We start from the raw sequence: 16709 nt of genomic DNA on the forward strand, positions 1-16709 counted from the left end.
TTCTGTCGAATGTAACAAGCCTCTTTTTCCCCTTTTGGTTTATTCTTTTTTCCATTCGTTTCTCTTTCTATTTCTCTTTCTTTTCTCCCTCTTTTTTTCTTTTCTCTTTCGCTTTTTCCTTTTCTGAATCATGTTTCTAAAATTTTCTTCTTCTCTCTTTCGCTTTAGTCTCTTTCTTTTCTTCATTTTTCTTCATCTTTTTCTTTCTTTTTTTCTGTCTCGTTTGGAATCTTCTTCTTTTCTCTCTCTTCATCATCATCATTTTCTAATATCGATAGCAAACATTATAATATCATCTTTTTTGTTCACATTTTTATTCATCATCAGAATCATCATCATCTTATTACTTTGTCATGTCTCTTTTATTGACTCCGATGTTAAATCCTTATTTAACTGGCCGATTTTCTCATCCAATTTAATCATTAATATGATCCCGTCATCATTGGTCAACTTTTGGTAATCAATTAAAAATGGATCATTAAATTGGTGAGATCAATTTAATTACTTGTTACCAAGTGTCAACAATCAACTCTTCCGATTTCGCTTTTAAAGCCTTAAACATTCATGGGTTAGCATGATAACAACTTTATTGGCTCATTTTCATCAGAGAAAACAAAGTTATCACCGTTAATCCGAGTAGATTTGATTGTAATCGAGTCTCGGTTCTTGCTCCCCCTGACTTGAGATAATCAAATATTGGTATAAAGTGATAAAACAAATTAGCTTTTTCTTATTGTCAAGTCAATGTTATTTTTAAAATGAAACATTTAAGAGTATCCTTTGATTGTCTACATTCATCAATAAGTTAAATTGCTGTTGTAACCAAGGATAATTCATCGATTATGATTTGATTGCTCAGACAATTTTCATCTCAAGACAAATAGTTTGTTCAACTAATATCAAAACCAAAAGTTGCATAATTGCTCAAGTATCTATGCAATCAGTTAATCAATCTTGCTAGATGACTTGATTACAATGAAAAGATGAAACGACCAAGATGAATTTGAGAATTAAATTTCTCACAATTTAGTAACATTCACAGTCAACACCACCAACGTCATAATGATGGCCAATGATTAAATAATCAAAGGACAAAAACAACCACTGAAATCGTCTAGAGATTCTGAGAATAAGTCGATCGATGATAGATCGATAAATGCTAACGCATTTATCAAAAAAAAGACCAACGATTTAGTGACTCGATGGAATGAGCAAAAAAAAGAGTAATTAGTCAACTCTTTGATAATCATAAAAGAATGAGACATAATCACAATTAAGAGTTTTATTTGTTGATTAGTGAGAAGTACTCGTTATTTTTTGTGCGATTGATTTCGTCAGAAAGTAATTAAACTCGATTGGTAGAGTTTAATGATAGAGTATAAATCATCATGATCATTCAATTGAGAATAGACAAAAGTCAAACTTATATCGATTAGAGATTAAATTAATTTGGAATTATAAGCAAACCAAGCAATAGAAAAAAGAAAGGAAAAGAAAAATTTAAACAAAGTAAAAAAGCATTTCAATTGATGAGATGTAAACATTGAGTTTAGAACAGAAAAGTCAATATTTGATTGGAAGTGTTTCCATTCTAAGTGTCGATTTTAATACTTAGAACAAAACTCGAACCAACGATCAAGAGACTTGAAGTCGAATCTTGTCCAGGTCAGTTCACTCTCGTTCCACTCTTAACTCGATAAGATGTTGAAAGAATTTACTTTTCGAGTAGAATATCATTTAATGTGATGATAGTACTTTGGTTAATTACTGTCGATTTTAATTGAGACCCAAAAGAAGATGAGAAACTTAGTTAAATTAAATGAAGAGAGAGACAAAGGGTAAAGATGATAAAGATGATGATGAAATGGAATGGATATTGATGAGATTATTTTGATTACTTTGTTGAGATGATATTGCAGATAATTAATTAGATTGTTCTGTTGAAAGTTTATGAGTAGTTGATGATGTTGGTGTTGGTACTGTTTTCGTTTGATTAGAACTGTTCTGACTTTGTAATCGAACCAATCGACGAGCTTCTTTCCATTTAATGTACTCTTGTTGGTAGGGTTTCAATGGAATGACAAAAGTACTAATATCATCGATTGTCGCTGGTTCCTCATTGTGAGTTCTCCAACTTCCATTTTCTTTGGATTTGCCCCTCGAGTGCATAACTAAATCCTGAGCCGCTGATATGTACCGATACTTGAAACGTTGAGGGTCATTGGCGGGGAAATGATCTAACGACTTTTGAACGATCTCAGCGGCCTTTTCATTAGTGGTAACATCCCAAAGTCCATCGGTTCCCATGATAAGTACATCACTATCACTTAAATTAGCCGTTTCAAGATCAAGCCATTTAACCTGAAGAAAGGAAATCAAGATTAATCAATCAAATTGCTACCAAACAATCAATAAATTTACCTCTGGTTGTGGTGTAAGAAAAGGCTTAATATAAATGTCGCTACTCGCTGCTCTTAATTCATGATCGCCGAACCCACGAGTAACACCGATTGTTGCTGCAACTCGACTCTGATTATAAAGATAAAAATTGAATAGAAAAATTTGATTAATCACAATGAACAATTAAAATTAATCATGTTAAACTTACTCTTTTCCCTTCACCATAGATTAAAGGGAATTTTAAATCCTCAGGCTTCACTGTTTTATATGCCCTTTGATGGATGAAAAATGTTAAAATTGATTCAGTTGAAGATTAAATCTTGTATTCAACAATTAACAATCAACAATTAACACTTACCACCCAGTCATGAAAGCATCTCTGTAAAGTAATTCTTTGCCAATATCTTTTCTCATTGGACGTCTGATAAATTCTAGATGAGTGAAATCATTTCCAAGGAAATCAGGTCGTAATAATCCCTAAGAGATGAAACAAATCAGCAATTTAAATTGTGATTAATCAGTTGTTTTTTCATTGCAAGTAACAAATTAACTGTTCGAACAACAATTTACCAAGTATTTGATTCTTGTTCTCTCTGAGGCTGGAGTAAAATCAAAAGACATCGGTATCACTTCACCATTTTTATGAACAATTGCCCTGTAAAAGAAAGTAAAATAAATAAATTGAATTAGCTAATCATTGATAATGAAGATAAAACAAATAATTAATTGTAATCAACTTACCGACTATCACCAGCATTGGAAACATATAATTTACCAAGAATAAAAATTGCCACTAACGCTGTACAACCGCCACGCATGTAATAGGTAATTTTATCTCTCTCAATTTCTTGGTCCTAAAGAAAAGTTAATTGTTGAGATGAAAGGAATAAATTGGAATGAAATCAAATTAGCGATAAATTTAACATTCTCTCTCTCTCACTCACCATGTCCCAAAATGCTTTCTCAAGAGCTCCAGTAATCAGATTGTCAACTGAAATAGTTTTATCTTTAACTGGATCATGGACTGAAAAGTAAGTGTCTGGATGAAATTTGGGTTGATAGATGACACCTTTGGTGTTTTCTTTAACATTTTTACTGTTATTCTCGTTATTATCGTTGGGACAATTTTCCTCTGAATTATCTTCGATTCCAAAGGTGATCAATAGATCAGCTATACTTGAAAGATTCTCATGAACTATTTTATGAAGTCTATTGGCAGCAGCAACCGCGACATCAGAACCAGCGTGTCCATCAAATATACCAAAATAAACATATGGAAGTGAATCTTCAACCTTATCCGTTGATGATGAAGATGAGGCAGTGGTGGTGGTGGGATTAATTGTGGAAACAATGGAATGAGTAATTGTCTCATTTGCTGTTGTTGAGGTAGGTGAAAAAGGTAAGGGGGTTGTGGGTGACAACAAATCATCCGCTGATCTATTCCAGTTGAGAGGCACTTTATTTAAAACACTGGAATCAACAATTGGTAAGGTTATCGACTCTTCATTTGTTGATTTAACAGCTTCACCATTTTCAGGATGATGAGAATTGGATGACGATGTAATAGTTTCATTGGAACAAGAAATAACAGCATCTTCTCCGACATCTTGATTACCACCTTCATCAGTTTTACCTTTTTCTTTTTCTTTTCCTTCTTCATTACTGTTTTTCTCAGCATCTGTTGAATTTTTAACATGATCATCAGGGTTTTCATTATGTTTACTACCAGCACCTTTATCGTTATCAATACTGTCTGTTACAGTGACACCGAGTTTGCCGGAAACATTGGCTTGTTGTCCTGGTGGGGGAACATATTTTGACATCATTCGAGTTGGACATATATTAACTCGTTTAACGGTGACCATGTCAGCGATTTTATTTTGAATATCCGATGAAATTACAGCTCGCAACAGTCCTTTATGAATTGCAGCTTGATCCTCATTACGTTGACTTTTACCTGCATTGATAGCTCTTGGGAGAGAGAGAGGAAAGCAATTCAAATTAAAAAGGGGTACAAATGAAAAGTAATTAATCAAGGGAAGGTGTTATGAAAGAGAAGATGATATTGGTCAGGTAAAAAGAATAGAAAAAAAATGAATTCTACTCACTCGGCATAACCAGAGTTCCATGAGAGCTTAGCAATATCTCGAGGAACAATGATTGGCCTTATTATTTGATCAGCTGAAACTTGAATTTCATCGTCGGTATTTAATTGAAGAAACTGAGGTCGAGAATATTTATATTTATAAGAAACATAACCTTTAGAAATACGTTTTAGATTAGAAGGTAAAGCGAAAATGGGCTTCGGTCCATGGGCTGTTCCACCAGTAGAATCAGCAGACAAGCGAGAAGATCCACTTGCAGCATATGGAGAATCACCAGTCACTCCAATAGGATCTAATTGTCCACCGAGATTATCAACAGCGTTAATAAAAGCGCCTTTAATTTTATTAAACATTATACTATGTGATTTGTGATAATAAAGATCTAAAATAAATAGAAAACATTAACAACAAAGACAATAAAGAAAAGAAAACAAAAAGTGACACAATTAACCAACAGTAAATTTATAGTTGAATAGAAAACCAGTGAAAATAATAAGAAAACTATGGAATATTCCAATTGGTGATTAGAGAGAAGTTGTTAGAATGGAATATAAATTGACATTAATTAGATAAATTAAACAATTAAACGATGAAAATAAACTACAATTAGATTGAAAATCAAGACATTAACAAAAATAAATGAAAGAAACAAAATCATTTCAAAAGAATTGAAATGTTCCCCTGGCGGCCAATCGAGTAGTAGATTTTTTTTTCATTCTTAATCATTTAATTTAGATTTTTTTTATTTTTAATCAATTATGATATAATTACGAAAACATTAAACAATTTAACCACAATCAGTGAACGAAAATAAATCCAGTTAACAAGTTTGTGTCATCTTTTTCTTATTCTTTTAGCTGTATTACCTTTGGGTTTACTTTTCTCTGAGATTCTAATTTTCCTGATTGTTAATTTCTTTTGGTTAACAATTAACTTTGGAATATTAATTTAAATTAATCATCAACTTATTTTTCTTTATAATTGTGATGGTCATTTGTTTCAATGGACAAGAAAAAGTGACATTGATCCAGTTATCTTAATCTATTGAGTTGATTTCTTGCTTAATTCAGATTTTGATTGTTAATTTTTCCTACTGTTTATTATTCAATTGTCTTAATTAATGTTCAATTTTTCGGGATATTTTTAATTATCATGTATTATCACTGGTCTATTAATGTTGATAATTACAAATTATTGGAGCAAATATTGGATTAGCAATAGTAATCAAGTCTTTAATTAGAGATTAATGTTTATATATTTGTACATAAGTTAAATTGTAAATTGTTAGTTGATAAAAATAGATTGAGATTGTTGATAATTAAAAGATGATTAAAATTTATGAGATGAAATTATTAACATAATTAAGGAAAGAGTTTAAGTAAGTTGAATTGAGGAATGAATTTGTTGGAGATTCTTGTAGATTTGCAATCACTGATTGTTGAAATTGATTAACTGATTCATCAGCTTCCTTTGGACCTGCAAACAGCAATTAATAAATAGAAAAGAAATCAAATTAATTTAATTTGGCAATTAAACAGATTAACAAGTGAATCAATTTTTCTTTTCCTACTAATTATTATTACGATAATATTTTTTGTTATATTTCTAAACAAAGAGATCGTAAATTGTAGGTTAATTGTTATCGTTTGTTTGATAACAATCAACTGATTAATTGGATTGAAAGAAAGTCGATCGATAGACAATTTAGATTAATTTGTTTGAACAATGTAATTATTATCATTCGGATACAACAAAGTCAATTTGAAGATAAAATAAATTGTTATGATTTTCATGAGATCTATGATTACCATTGGTAAATCGTTATACAAATACAAAGTGTTATTATCGTTCAATTAACTGATTCAAATCTAATCAAGTTGTACAATTTAAATACTAGCCTAAGGGGAAAACTTTGCTTTCTCCATGTTTCATGGCGATGAATTCAGAGTTGGATAAATTGAGCTTTTCCAGAGTGGAGGCGAGTTTAAGAGGAGGATCCAAGAAGAACTGAGAAAAGAGAAACAAATTGTAAAAGATTAACACTCAAGATGATTTAATTAATCAGCGAAATGAGTTGATCGTTCTTACCTCGAATGCGAGTGCAAATGTACCCCAATGAATGGCAACTGATGATTTCGCTCTTAAGTCTTGATGTATTAGAACCGCTTCTTCGGGATCAACATGTTGAGCTTTCATGAACCATCTTGGCTCATAAGCGCCTATTGGTATGGCCGCAACGGTAAATGGTCCATAAACTTGGCCGATCTCTTTGAAAACTGGACAATAACCAGTGTCACCGGTGAAGAAAAATCGTTGACTTGGTCCAATAAATGTCCACGAACCCCAGAGAGTTGAGAAATCATCGGTGATTCCCGTTTGGACCAATGTTGAGCGGGAGTAAACGCAATCGTAATCGATTTGTTATAACAAGTCTCATCCCACCAGTCCATTTCGATAGCGTGTTTGATTCCCAAAGAATTGAACCAACTTTTCAAACCCATGGGAACATACCAGGAAAGTGATGTTCCATATCTTTCATTTAGTTTATTAATTGAGTTTACGTCTAAATGATCATAATGATTGTGTGAGATGACAACAGCATCTAAAGATTTGGGTAAATCATTTATACTACAGGCTGGATCACGATAACGTCGCGGACCAAAATATTGACTTGGACTCGCACGAGAGCTGAAAATTGGATCTGTCATCACAGTGAAACCATCAAACTGAGCGATTAACGTTGAATGGCCTATCCAAGTGATTCGAACACCATCAGATGGACTTTCTTCAGAAAACTCCGGCTTCTGAATAGGTAACACTTTATCTAATTCCTAAAACAATTGAAGATAATCAGATATAAATAATCGTAATCAAGAAAATCAACAATACGAACCTTTTGATTTGGAATAGCACTATTGTCTCGAGCCATGCTGAACCTCATCAAACTTGTAATTCTGAATGAATTTTCGTTCCAAGTCTCCCATGGATTCTTGTACCTTCCATCAATTTTAACCGATTTGGTTACTTGTTTCTCTGGATTATCTCTAACAATTGAACTCGGACAATCATCTGATACACTTCGAGTAACCTTTTTACTAACTTCCATTGATGTAAGATTCAACTGGGATGAAATGGATGATGGAGTTTGTAAATCACGAGAAATAATCAAATTAAAAGAAACTGGAACAGGAATCGATTGTTGTTGTAAAGGTGAACCAATTAAACCTCTTAAAGGACTCAGAACAGTTTTTTGTTGTTGTTGTTGTTGATTGTTCACAGGTAAGGTTATCACTGATTCTCTGTAAACAGGATGATTACTGAAAATTGTGACAGAATCATCAACATCCTGTGGTTCAAGATATAATCCAGATTGCAATGATTTAATGACACGCCTCAATCCTCCATGATTGTCATCTTTGGGTAGATGGACTTGATTGTTATTTGAATGGTCGTTATCCTTTGCAACAGGTTTAATTACAATCAACGGTGAACCTGTTTGACCAACAGCCAATAGCCCCTAGAATATAATAGCAATTAGAGAAATAGGAATTAGATTAAACTGCTTATCAAGTGATTAGAATGATCAATGGCAAAAGAGACGATTAATCTGAGTAATGATTATTTGATTGTTGCTTAGGAATAAAAGTTAATTCATAGAAAAGAAAACAAAATTTTAAATGAGATTTTCACTTAATTATTATAATATAAAGTATAGAAAAAAAAATCATTTGATATTCTCATTGAAAATTAATATTATCAAATCATCTTTACCTTTAATTTATATCATGAACTTGGAACTGAATTTAAACAATAATATCCTGACACAGAATAATATTGATTATGTTATTATTTTCACATTGATCAAGGTTAATTGTAGGGATATAGATTGAGAGAGTTAACAATTTGATGATCAGTTTGATTATCAAGAGAAAACAAAATCCATAGCAAAGAGCAATCTCTAAGTAAAGATAATTGTTCACTCTTGTTATTATTATTTAGAGATTATAAGTAAAAGTAAACACAGTTAATCAATGAGAAAAGAGAAACAATTAACTAATTTTACCTTAAATGATCTTTTCCATGCGAAAAAATTATCAATTAATAAATTAAAACGAGACCAGAAAGATAATAACATTGAGAGGAAAAAAATTAAACACAAGACAAAATTTCTAGAAAATTAAACTAAATCACTGGATTAATTTCAACGTCAATTAATTGCCATGGAGTTTCATTGACAACTCATTGATTGGAATTATCGTTAATTCATCTCAAGACAATTAATCAAACTGAATTAACGATCAATTTTTAGTCATTAATCGTCGGAAGGAAAAATCAACAAATGTAAACACATTGGAAATAAACTCGCGCCTCCAACTATTTCCGTCCATTGGCGGTTAAAATGAATTAAGAGTTAATTAGTTGATTAGAAGATGGAACAATTAGTTGATTAGATTTGCGAAGAATTAAAATTTACTCTTACCTGGGCTGAGATTGAAGTTAATTGGATCAATAAAATTAAAAGTTTCACTTTCATTATGAGAAGATGAATTTGACTTTCTGGAGATTGACAATTAAAAGATGATCAGTTGATTATAAATTCACTGATTGTTATGGTTACAATTAAACTCTCATTGGACAATCAAACTGAATTAGTTGGTAAGTTGAACAATCAAATAATCAAAAGGTAAATTCAGTTAATAATAATAATCATGTTTTCACTGGTTAAAGATGTTAATCATTGGAGGGACAATTGCAAAGTAAATTGTCAACAATCAGTAAATCAATTTAATTTGAAGAATCAGTTTTTTTACAGTTAATTGTTTTGTTTTCATTAAATAACATTTCAAAATTACAATAATCAAGGTTAATATTTGTGAGGTTTTTTTTTGTCAATCAACTCGGTTAAAGTTAATTGTTAGTCAAATAATAACCAATTAAATTGCTCGAATCGTTCAATTGTGATTTACAATTAAATTAATCATCACTTCCTAATTGCATTTTCAACATTAATTAATTGAAGGTTAAAACCCTTACTGATGGCAGAATTAAATTAAACAAGAAATTAGGTTAATCAAAGGACTTACTAGTTAATTGTGATTGAAATATTATCATGTCTTTGAACAATTAAAATTAATTACATTGGTTTTAAGTTTCCTTTGAATTGGTTTTAATTTCATTCATAGTTAATTTGATTGTGAATAAAATTTGATTAATTAGAAATCAATTATTAATCAATTGATAAACTTTCTTGATTATCCTTTGACCTTAAGGTTTCACAAGGTAATCGTTAATTGTTAGACACTTGGGTGACAATTAATAAATTTTAACAATTAATTAACGTAAATTAAGTTTACTCAATCATGAATAATGTGAATGATTAAAAAAAACGGTTCATTGATCAGTTTGATTGGGGAAGAAAAAGTTTTTTATTGTAAACACAATTAACTGATTAAAATTATTTACAAGATTGAATTGCAAGCAAACATTGATCTTAATTATTGATATAAATTGATATAAATTGATATAAATTGTTAATCATCTAGTTTAATACACTTGATACAATTTCATCTTGAATGGTCGTTGATTATATCAGAAGTTAATTGTATGATTCAATTAAATTACAATCAAATCTAACTAGAGTAGATTAAAGAAAAGAAATTAAATTAGAATCAATTCTCATGTAGCTTGAATTTTGAAAGAAAAAATGAAATCAACTCAAAGTAGAAAGTAGTTTGAGTTTTATTTGCATTTCTGGCCCAACATTTCTGGCCCAATAGGAATTTTAACCCACCGAAGTGGGCCAGAAATTCCTATTGGGCCAAAGATGCCAATTGGGCCAGAAATGCAAGTGGGCCAGAGAAGGGCTGTTTATGAAATATCTTGATTTCATGAAGGAGGTGCTATTTCTATGTGAAATGATGAGAATACCTAACTAAATGTAATTGAATTAGTTAATTAAATTAGCTCCTCCTTTTCTTATACAAAGAGATAAATGTGTATTATATGAAGGAGGAGTAGATAGTGGTGATTGGCGAAAAGTTTTCCACGCCTACTTTTTTATCATATAAAACCTGGTGTGGAAAGAGATGTTTGGTCAGTTTACATTCGATGTAATTATCTATTAAGATAATCTCGAAGACATGAATAATCAAAATAGCAACGAAGATGTTACAAGTGATCAACATGCCAGTGAAGAGGCAATTGTTCAGTTCCGTCAGATGCTGCAAGATTATATCTCCGCAGGTAATCTTCAATCAATGTTTGATCAAATCCATATTCTTCTCTGTAAGAACAACAGAGTGATCAAAGAATGGATTGAGATGACAACAGCGAGTCATGCTATTCAATCCGATGATGATTCAAATTTAGTTCAGGATCGAACTATTAATGGTGAATCGGCTTCGAATACATTACGAACAACAATCCGTGAATTTATCAGGTCCAACTTACCTGAAGGACTACAACTTAATGTGCGTCTAACCCGAAATACACAATTTGGTTTAGGAGAAATGATCCTTGATAATAATAATCAAGTTCAAGCTTTCATTCCTTTTGAAACAAATAGAGCAGAAGTTGATACTGATCTGAGCAGTATTGATTCATACGCAAGTATATATACAGATAGTAGTGATACTATTGCTTCATCTGAGTTCGATAACCCTAATATTGTCTCTGAAATTTCTATGATTAATACTGTGAGTGACTCAGGTGATATAAATCATCAAGATAATCGTGTAGATATTATTCCTGTTCCCTTACCACCTGACTATCAAACATCTCAAAGCATGCAGCTTGATGAGGGAGAAATTCAGCCACCTGCTGATAGCCTTGAAAACTACGACAAGTTTATTGCGACAATTTATACACATGGAAGTAATTTCTTCAAACTTATACGAACGCGAGATGAATATGAAAAGTACATTTTTCCACGTTTATGCTTCATCCCTTCAAACCCTAGTTACTATCTTTACAGAAGATTGCAAATGGCATGGAGCAACAAGTATGCGTTCCATTACAAAAGTAAACCTGCTATAAAGAAAATGGTTAAAATAGATGATCGTGTTTTATCATTCAGAGGACATATCGATTATTCCCAGATAAGTCGAAGGAAACTAGCGGAAGCGGGATTCTTCAGTTATGGTAAGTAACACATTTATTATACATTCTTAAAGGATATAATAAATGTATGTCTACTTGCATAGGTGAACACGACACTGTTACTTGTTACTTTTGCGCTGGCACAATATCACATTGGCTCCCTGGAGATGATCCTTGGTCCATTCATGCACATTTTTTCCCTGAATGTATGTTTGTTTATATTAAACGAGGTAAACATTTCATAGATGCCCAAAGAAATGACATTAAACTAATATCCAACTATGAAATGCCCAAAGCTGTTACGGAGGATACGAGTAAATATGAATGTAAAATATGTTTATCAGCTGAGATTGGAGTAGTATTCAGACCATGTGAACATATGATCACTTGTTATGAATGTGCTCCAAATTTTGAAACTTGTCCTTGGTGTAAAGTACAAATACAAGACTTTGTAAGAATTGTAATACCAACGTAAATTGGGATTAAAATTAAATTACTATTACTAAATATAATCTTTTATTTCCGCCCTTATTTATAATTTACGCGTTTCGGTTAAATACTCATTTGTTTATTAACTTTACTACAGTCAAGATGATTTGTTATCCAACTATTCTTATGTGTATTTTGATCCTCGTAATTTTTGTTTGTTATTATTACTACTATCTACTTCTGAGTAAAAGTATCCCCAAACAATTGAAAGTTGCTATATGATGATTGAAATAACAAACATGGTTTCTTTGTGGGATTTCGGTAAACGACTATCATTGAACATCGATAATTCGAAACGGAAGAAACGTTTCAATGCAGAAGTAAAATACAGTAAACATGGTTGTTTCTTACTATTTGCTAGTGGTAAATGTGTGGCGACAGGATTCAAATCATTTAAAAGGATGTATCAAGATATGACTATCACTTTCGAGGACCCACCTAGATTTGTTAAACTTTATCTGATAACAGCCAAAACAAAACTTCCGTTTAGATTCGATTTTATAAAGATGACAAAAAATCATAAAAACACCTCATTTGAACCAGAGTTATATCCAGCTTTGTATTGGCGAGATGGGAAGATCTGTATATGCTGTTACGATAATGGATCTATTGTTATTACTGGTGCCACCTGCATCGGTCGCATGAAAACTGTCCTCAAAAATTTTTATGAGGTAGCAAGAAAGTATAAAAGGATAGTCTGATCCATAAATATTCTCATTCTTATCTTGTAATCAAGTTAATCAACATATAACAAAATGTCAAACTACGATTGGAAATCCTGCTTCGATTACCCTATTGACTCATCATTAAAACTCAATCTTGGTATTGGTATTGATAAAAATTCATCTCAGCTGGTATGTTCTCGTCTCAGTATGCGGAGGTTTGTGCAGAACTTTCCAACAAGATCAGGTGTAGTTTTATCATCCGCAGATTTGAAAATACTATACAACTATTTCAAAGACATTGAAAGAAACAGTGCCGATGCTGAAGTGGTCTACTACAACATGAAGATTAAACACCCATCTCGTGAGGAAATAAAGATACAGAAAGGAGAAAATTTACTTTTAATCAATAGATTAACTGCCATTGCTATTAAACAAGTGATTCCTGGATTCGTGATGATTATGGAGAGCCTTAAGGAAGCTGCGAGTCAGGAGACAATGTTATCAAAATTGATGAAAATTTTCTTACACAGAGTCGTGCAAGATTTCATGGAAAATGCGCCAGCAAAAAAGCCTAAATCTATTATACATCGTGTTAAGGATAATATTGATAACTATGCTGCCCAATTCAAGTGTCTCATATGTGAACCTCTCAATTTAGCTCATCTTTTCAAGAGAGAGGATTTAGTCGATCTTTGCGAATTGGACATTCTTGGACAAGTTAATGAAGATATACAAGTTACTAAAGATCGTGAATCATGTGCACTTTCCTTTATTGTAACTAATTTGATTCGTTCATGATAATGCGCATATGCTGAAAAAATTGTATAAATAAAGAAACTTTTTCTTTTAATCTTCATTTTCAATAAACGAGTGCAATGGCTCATCAAGAATGTTTAAAGTATAAATTGAATGAAAATTTTGTTCTGTGGCTTAAAGCTTATTATAATTATGAACTAAAGTGTATGGAAAAGTTTAAACTGGAAATAAGCTATTGTGTCAATGAAATTCCAACAAATGTCGGGGTGGTTCTCTCTTCCAAAGAGGTCTCTGTTCTTCTAAATTTTTTATTAATTAATGATTATGAATTTTGTGAACAGATTGAGTTTGATAGAATGAAAATTCAGAAACTCTGCAATGGATCAATTCGCATAAGCAAGAGTGTTGATTGTATTGATATACAGGAGCCGTGTATACAGTCTCTAACAAATATTTTGCCTGCGTACATAAACATAATGGAAATAACAATGCATCCAGAAAACAAAAACTTCATTGTTCTGAAGCTAATAGCAATTTTTGTTTATACATTTTACAAAGTCAACAAAGATGGTAATGATAACGCGGAATGTGATGTACTCACCCTCTTGTCATTTCTCCGTGAAAACCGCCAGCAATTTGAACAAAAATTACGGTTTTTCTTCTTTGACCCTCTACATGTGGATTACGTAACAAAAAAATTTACTGATTTGCTGAAACCTGATATAATACATTTCATTTCCTACCGTATTGATCATGCTCAAGATGAAGCTACAATAGCACTGTCAAAGATGATAAAACAAATGATACTAAAAGACCAATAGAGGTCGCCATAATCATTTGTTTCTAGCTGTATAAAAGCAGAAGGAAACATCTAAATTAAATCATAATAAGTTTAACAATGGAACATGTTTGTGGTTTTTTTGATGTGCAAGGGTTCAACCATGGAGGTGTATTCTATCCAAGAGAAGTGGCCATATTAGGATCAAAATGTGTTTTATCATTATCCGTATATTCTAATGTTGATGTGACCCAAGTGACAAGAAGTGAACTCGACTCCATGAAGTATTTGGAACGTGAACACCATGGAATGAAGGCGATTATGATGCCACATCAAGGTGTAACAATTCTCGAGCTCAATGAAACATTGAGACACTTTTATAGTGTATCGTGTAGTGAGGATGACTATTTGGTTGCTGTCAAGTCAAAGGAAGCGGAATCCATCTTGCGAGAGCTTCGTATACCGAGGATAAATATTTTACGACAAGGTGCATCATTCAAAGAGATATCTGCAGGTGATAGATTACCTTGTCACTTACATGCAGTCAAACGGAGGAGCATACACTGTTCGCTCAACATTGTTATTGCGATGCAAGAATGGTATAATAATAAAGGTTATAAAGGTGCTAGCGGAGTTCATCCTGGACTTGGACTAGGTAAAATTTGTAAAGTACAACCAAATGTATAAGAACTTGTCACTATTAAAAGAGTAACCTTCATACGATAAAAAAAATGCGTCATTTTGTTTATTTACATCATCCTTTTACTATGATGATAGCTGGACCAACAGGTTCCGGTAAAACTTACTGGGTAAAAAGATTAATTAATAATGCAAATAGATTTTGCAAACCTCCTCCTGCACGGATAACTTATTGTTATGGAGAATATCAACCTTTATTCTCAACTTTTACAAATACAAATTTTATTCAAGGTATTCCTGATGATATTTCACATAATTTCGATGGTAATGAACCACAATGGCTGGTTATAGATGATTTAATGCATGAAGCATCAAAATCTAGAGTTATAAGCGAACTGTTTACTCGAGGATCTCACCATCGAAACCTATCGGTTATTCTAATTGTTCAGAATTTTTTCATGAAAGGTATCGAGAGTAGAAATATTTCATTAAATACTCATTATTTAGTTTGTTTCAAAAATCCTCGAGAAAAGCTATTGGCAACTAATATAGCTCGTCAAATGTTTCCAATGCAGATCAAGCAGTTCCAGAAAGTCTATGAAGATGCTACAAAAGAGCCACATTCGTATATATTTTTTGATCTAAAACCCTTTACGTCTGAGAAACTTAGACTTCTCACAAATGTACTTGGAGAAAAAGAGTACATTACTGCATATATCATTATATAAGAAAATAATATCAGTAAGGATTAATTCAAAGATGAGTGTTGAATATTGCATTAAATGTTTGCCATGGTTACGCAAATTGTGTAAGGCAAAAAACGTTGAAGAGAGAAAAAAAGTTTTCGCTAATGGACCACGGAATTTGATAAAAGTTATTAATTGTATCATTAAAAATTTACTATCTGGTAAAATTGCTGTTTCGGGTAGAAGAAAAATAAAATTAAAAAGGTATAAGAATTTTTTACGCAGATTTGCTATGTCAAAACATTCAAATTCTGTACAACAAAAGATTCTGATAAAACAGAAAGGAGGATTTTTACAGAGTTTACTCATACCAGTTATTAGTGTATTAGCTTCATCTCTGATTGAGAAAGTTTTTAAATGAATGTATTCAAGCGAATGATATTGCTTCCAGAAGATCAGTTCAATAGGTTAATGAATAAAAAAGAAACAACAACAACCAACATAATTAATGCTGATCTTGAACCAGATCTTAAAGTAAAGTTGGTAAATGAAATAGATCATATGAAATCAGAACCAACAGAGATAAAACCAAACCTGGCTGTTCATGATACAAGTAAAACATTCAATTTGACTGCACCTGATAATGGTTTAGAAATAAAAAACAATGAAAATAAAGAAGACGAGGATGATAGATTGATTCTCGCGTTGAGAAATATCGATGATTTGATCTCTCCTGATGGCATGGTGCTTACAAAAAAAGGGAAAAAGATAAAAGGAAGTGATATAAATAATGTGATTTCTTTTCTTAACAAACCACATTCTCGTTCATACCCTACTGCAACTATCCGTGTATTGAAAGCTATAAAAGAAAACAACCGTGATATAGCACATTTAATTCGTAATAAGAAAGCAAAGAACAGTATAGTAAAGTTGACATGGAACGATCTAAAGACGACATCTTGAAAGAAATTTATTATGATCCGAAATCACCAGGATCTCTAGGTGGATTAAAAAGGCTGTATAATCATGTGTCATCATTGTATCCTGAGATAAAGTATAAAGATGTCGCTCAATGGCTAACACAACAGAACAC

General features: G+C 31.9%; 3 protein-coding genes across 3 annotated transcripts; 1 reads left to right on the forward strand and 2 right to left on the reverse strand.

Moving 5' to 3' along the window:
- Positions 1–1257: 1257 nt before the first annotated feature.
- On the reverse strand, positions 1258–5141 carry LOC128388130 (protein phosphatase 1H-like). Its single transcript, XM_053347490.1, has 8 exons — positions 4509–5141; positions 3345–4371; positions 3142–3254; positions 2971–3055; positions 2759–2877; positions 2609–2672; positions 2422–2529; positions 1258–2361 (listed from the first exon to the last, which is right to left on the reverse strand). The coding sequence occupies exons 1-8, from the start codon at positions 4856–4858 to the stop codon at positions 1924–1926; spliced, it is 2304 nt and encodes a 767-aa protein (XP_053203465.1). The 5' UTR covers positions 4859–5141; the 3' UTR covers positions 1258–1923.
- A 575-nt stretch (positions 5142–5716) lies between these two features.
- Positions 5717–9242, reverse strand: LOC128387967 (N-acyl-phosphatidylethanolamine-hydrolyzing phospholipase D-like). Its single transcript, XM_053347290.1, is given in 6 exon segments — positions 5717–5981; positions 6404–6512; positions 6594–6880; positions 6883–7336; positions 7399–8022; positions 8986–9242. Coding segments are annotated over 6 exon segments (1668 nt in total). The 5' UTR covers positions 9040–9242; the 3' UTR covers positions 5717–5841.
- A 3089-nt stretch (positions 9243–12331) lies between these two features.
- Positions 12332–12793, forward strand: LOC128388115 (TATA box-binding protein-like 2). Its single transcript, XM_053347474.1, has one exon. The coding sequence runs from the start codon at positions 12332–12334 to the stop codon at positions 12791–12793; it is 462 nt and encodes a 153-aa protein (XP_053203449.1).
- The last annotated feature ends 3916 nt before the right edge of the window (positions 12794–16709 follow it).

This window comes from Panonychus citri, unplaced genomic scaffold (genome assembly GCF_014898815.1).
Source record: "Panonychus citri isolate SS breed McGregor unplaced genomic scaffold, ASM1489881v1 Contig00095, whole genome shotgun sequence".
Taxonomy (NCBI): Eukaryota; Metazoa; Arthropoda; class Arachnida; order Trombidiformes; family Tetranychidae; genus Panonychus; species Panonychus citri.

Bases quoted from the DNA above. Each gene is read 5' to 3' on its own strand.
- LOC128388115 (XM_053347474.1), top strand. From the start codon at position 12,332: ATGGTTTCTTTGTGGGATTTCGGTAAACGACTATCATTGAACATCGAT.
- LOC128388130 (XM_053347490.1), bottom strand. From the start codon at position 4,858: ATGTTTAATAAAATTAAAGGCGCTTTTATTAACGCTGTTGATAATCTC. The intron at 2,878-2,970 runs GTAAATTGTTGT...TTCATCTCTTAG, and splicing joins GAACAAGAATCAAATACTTG to GGATTATTACGACCTGATTT. The intron at 2,362-2,421 runs GTAAATTTATTG...TCCTTTCTTCAG, and splicing joins TTCTTACACCACAACCAGAG to GTTAAATGGCTTGATCTTGA.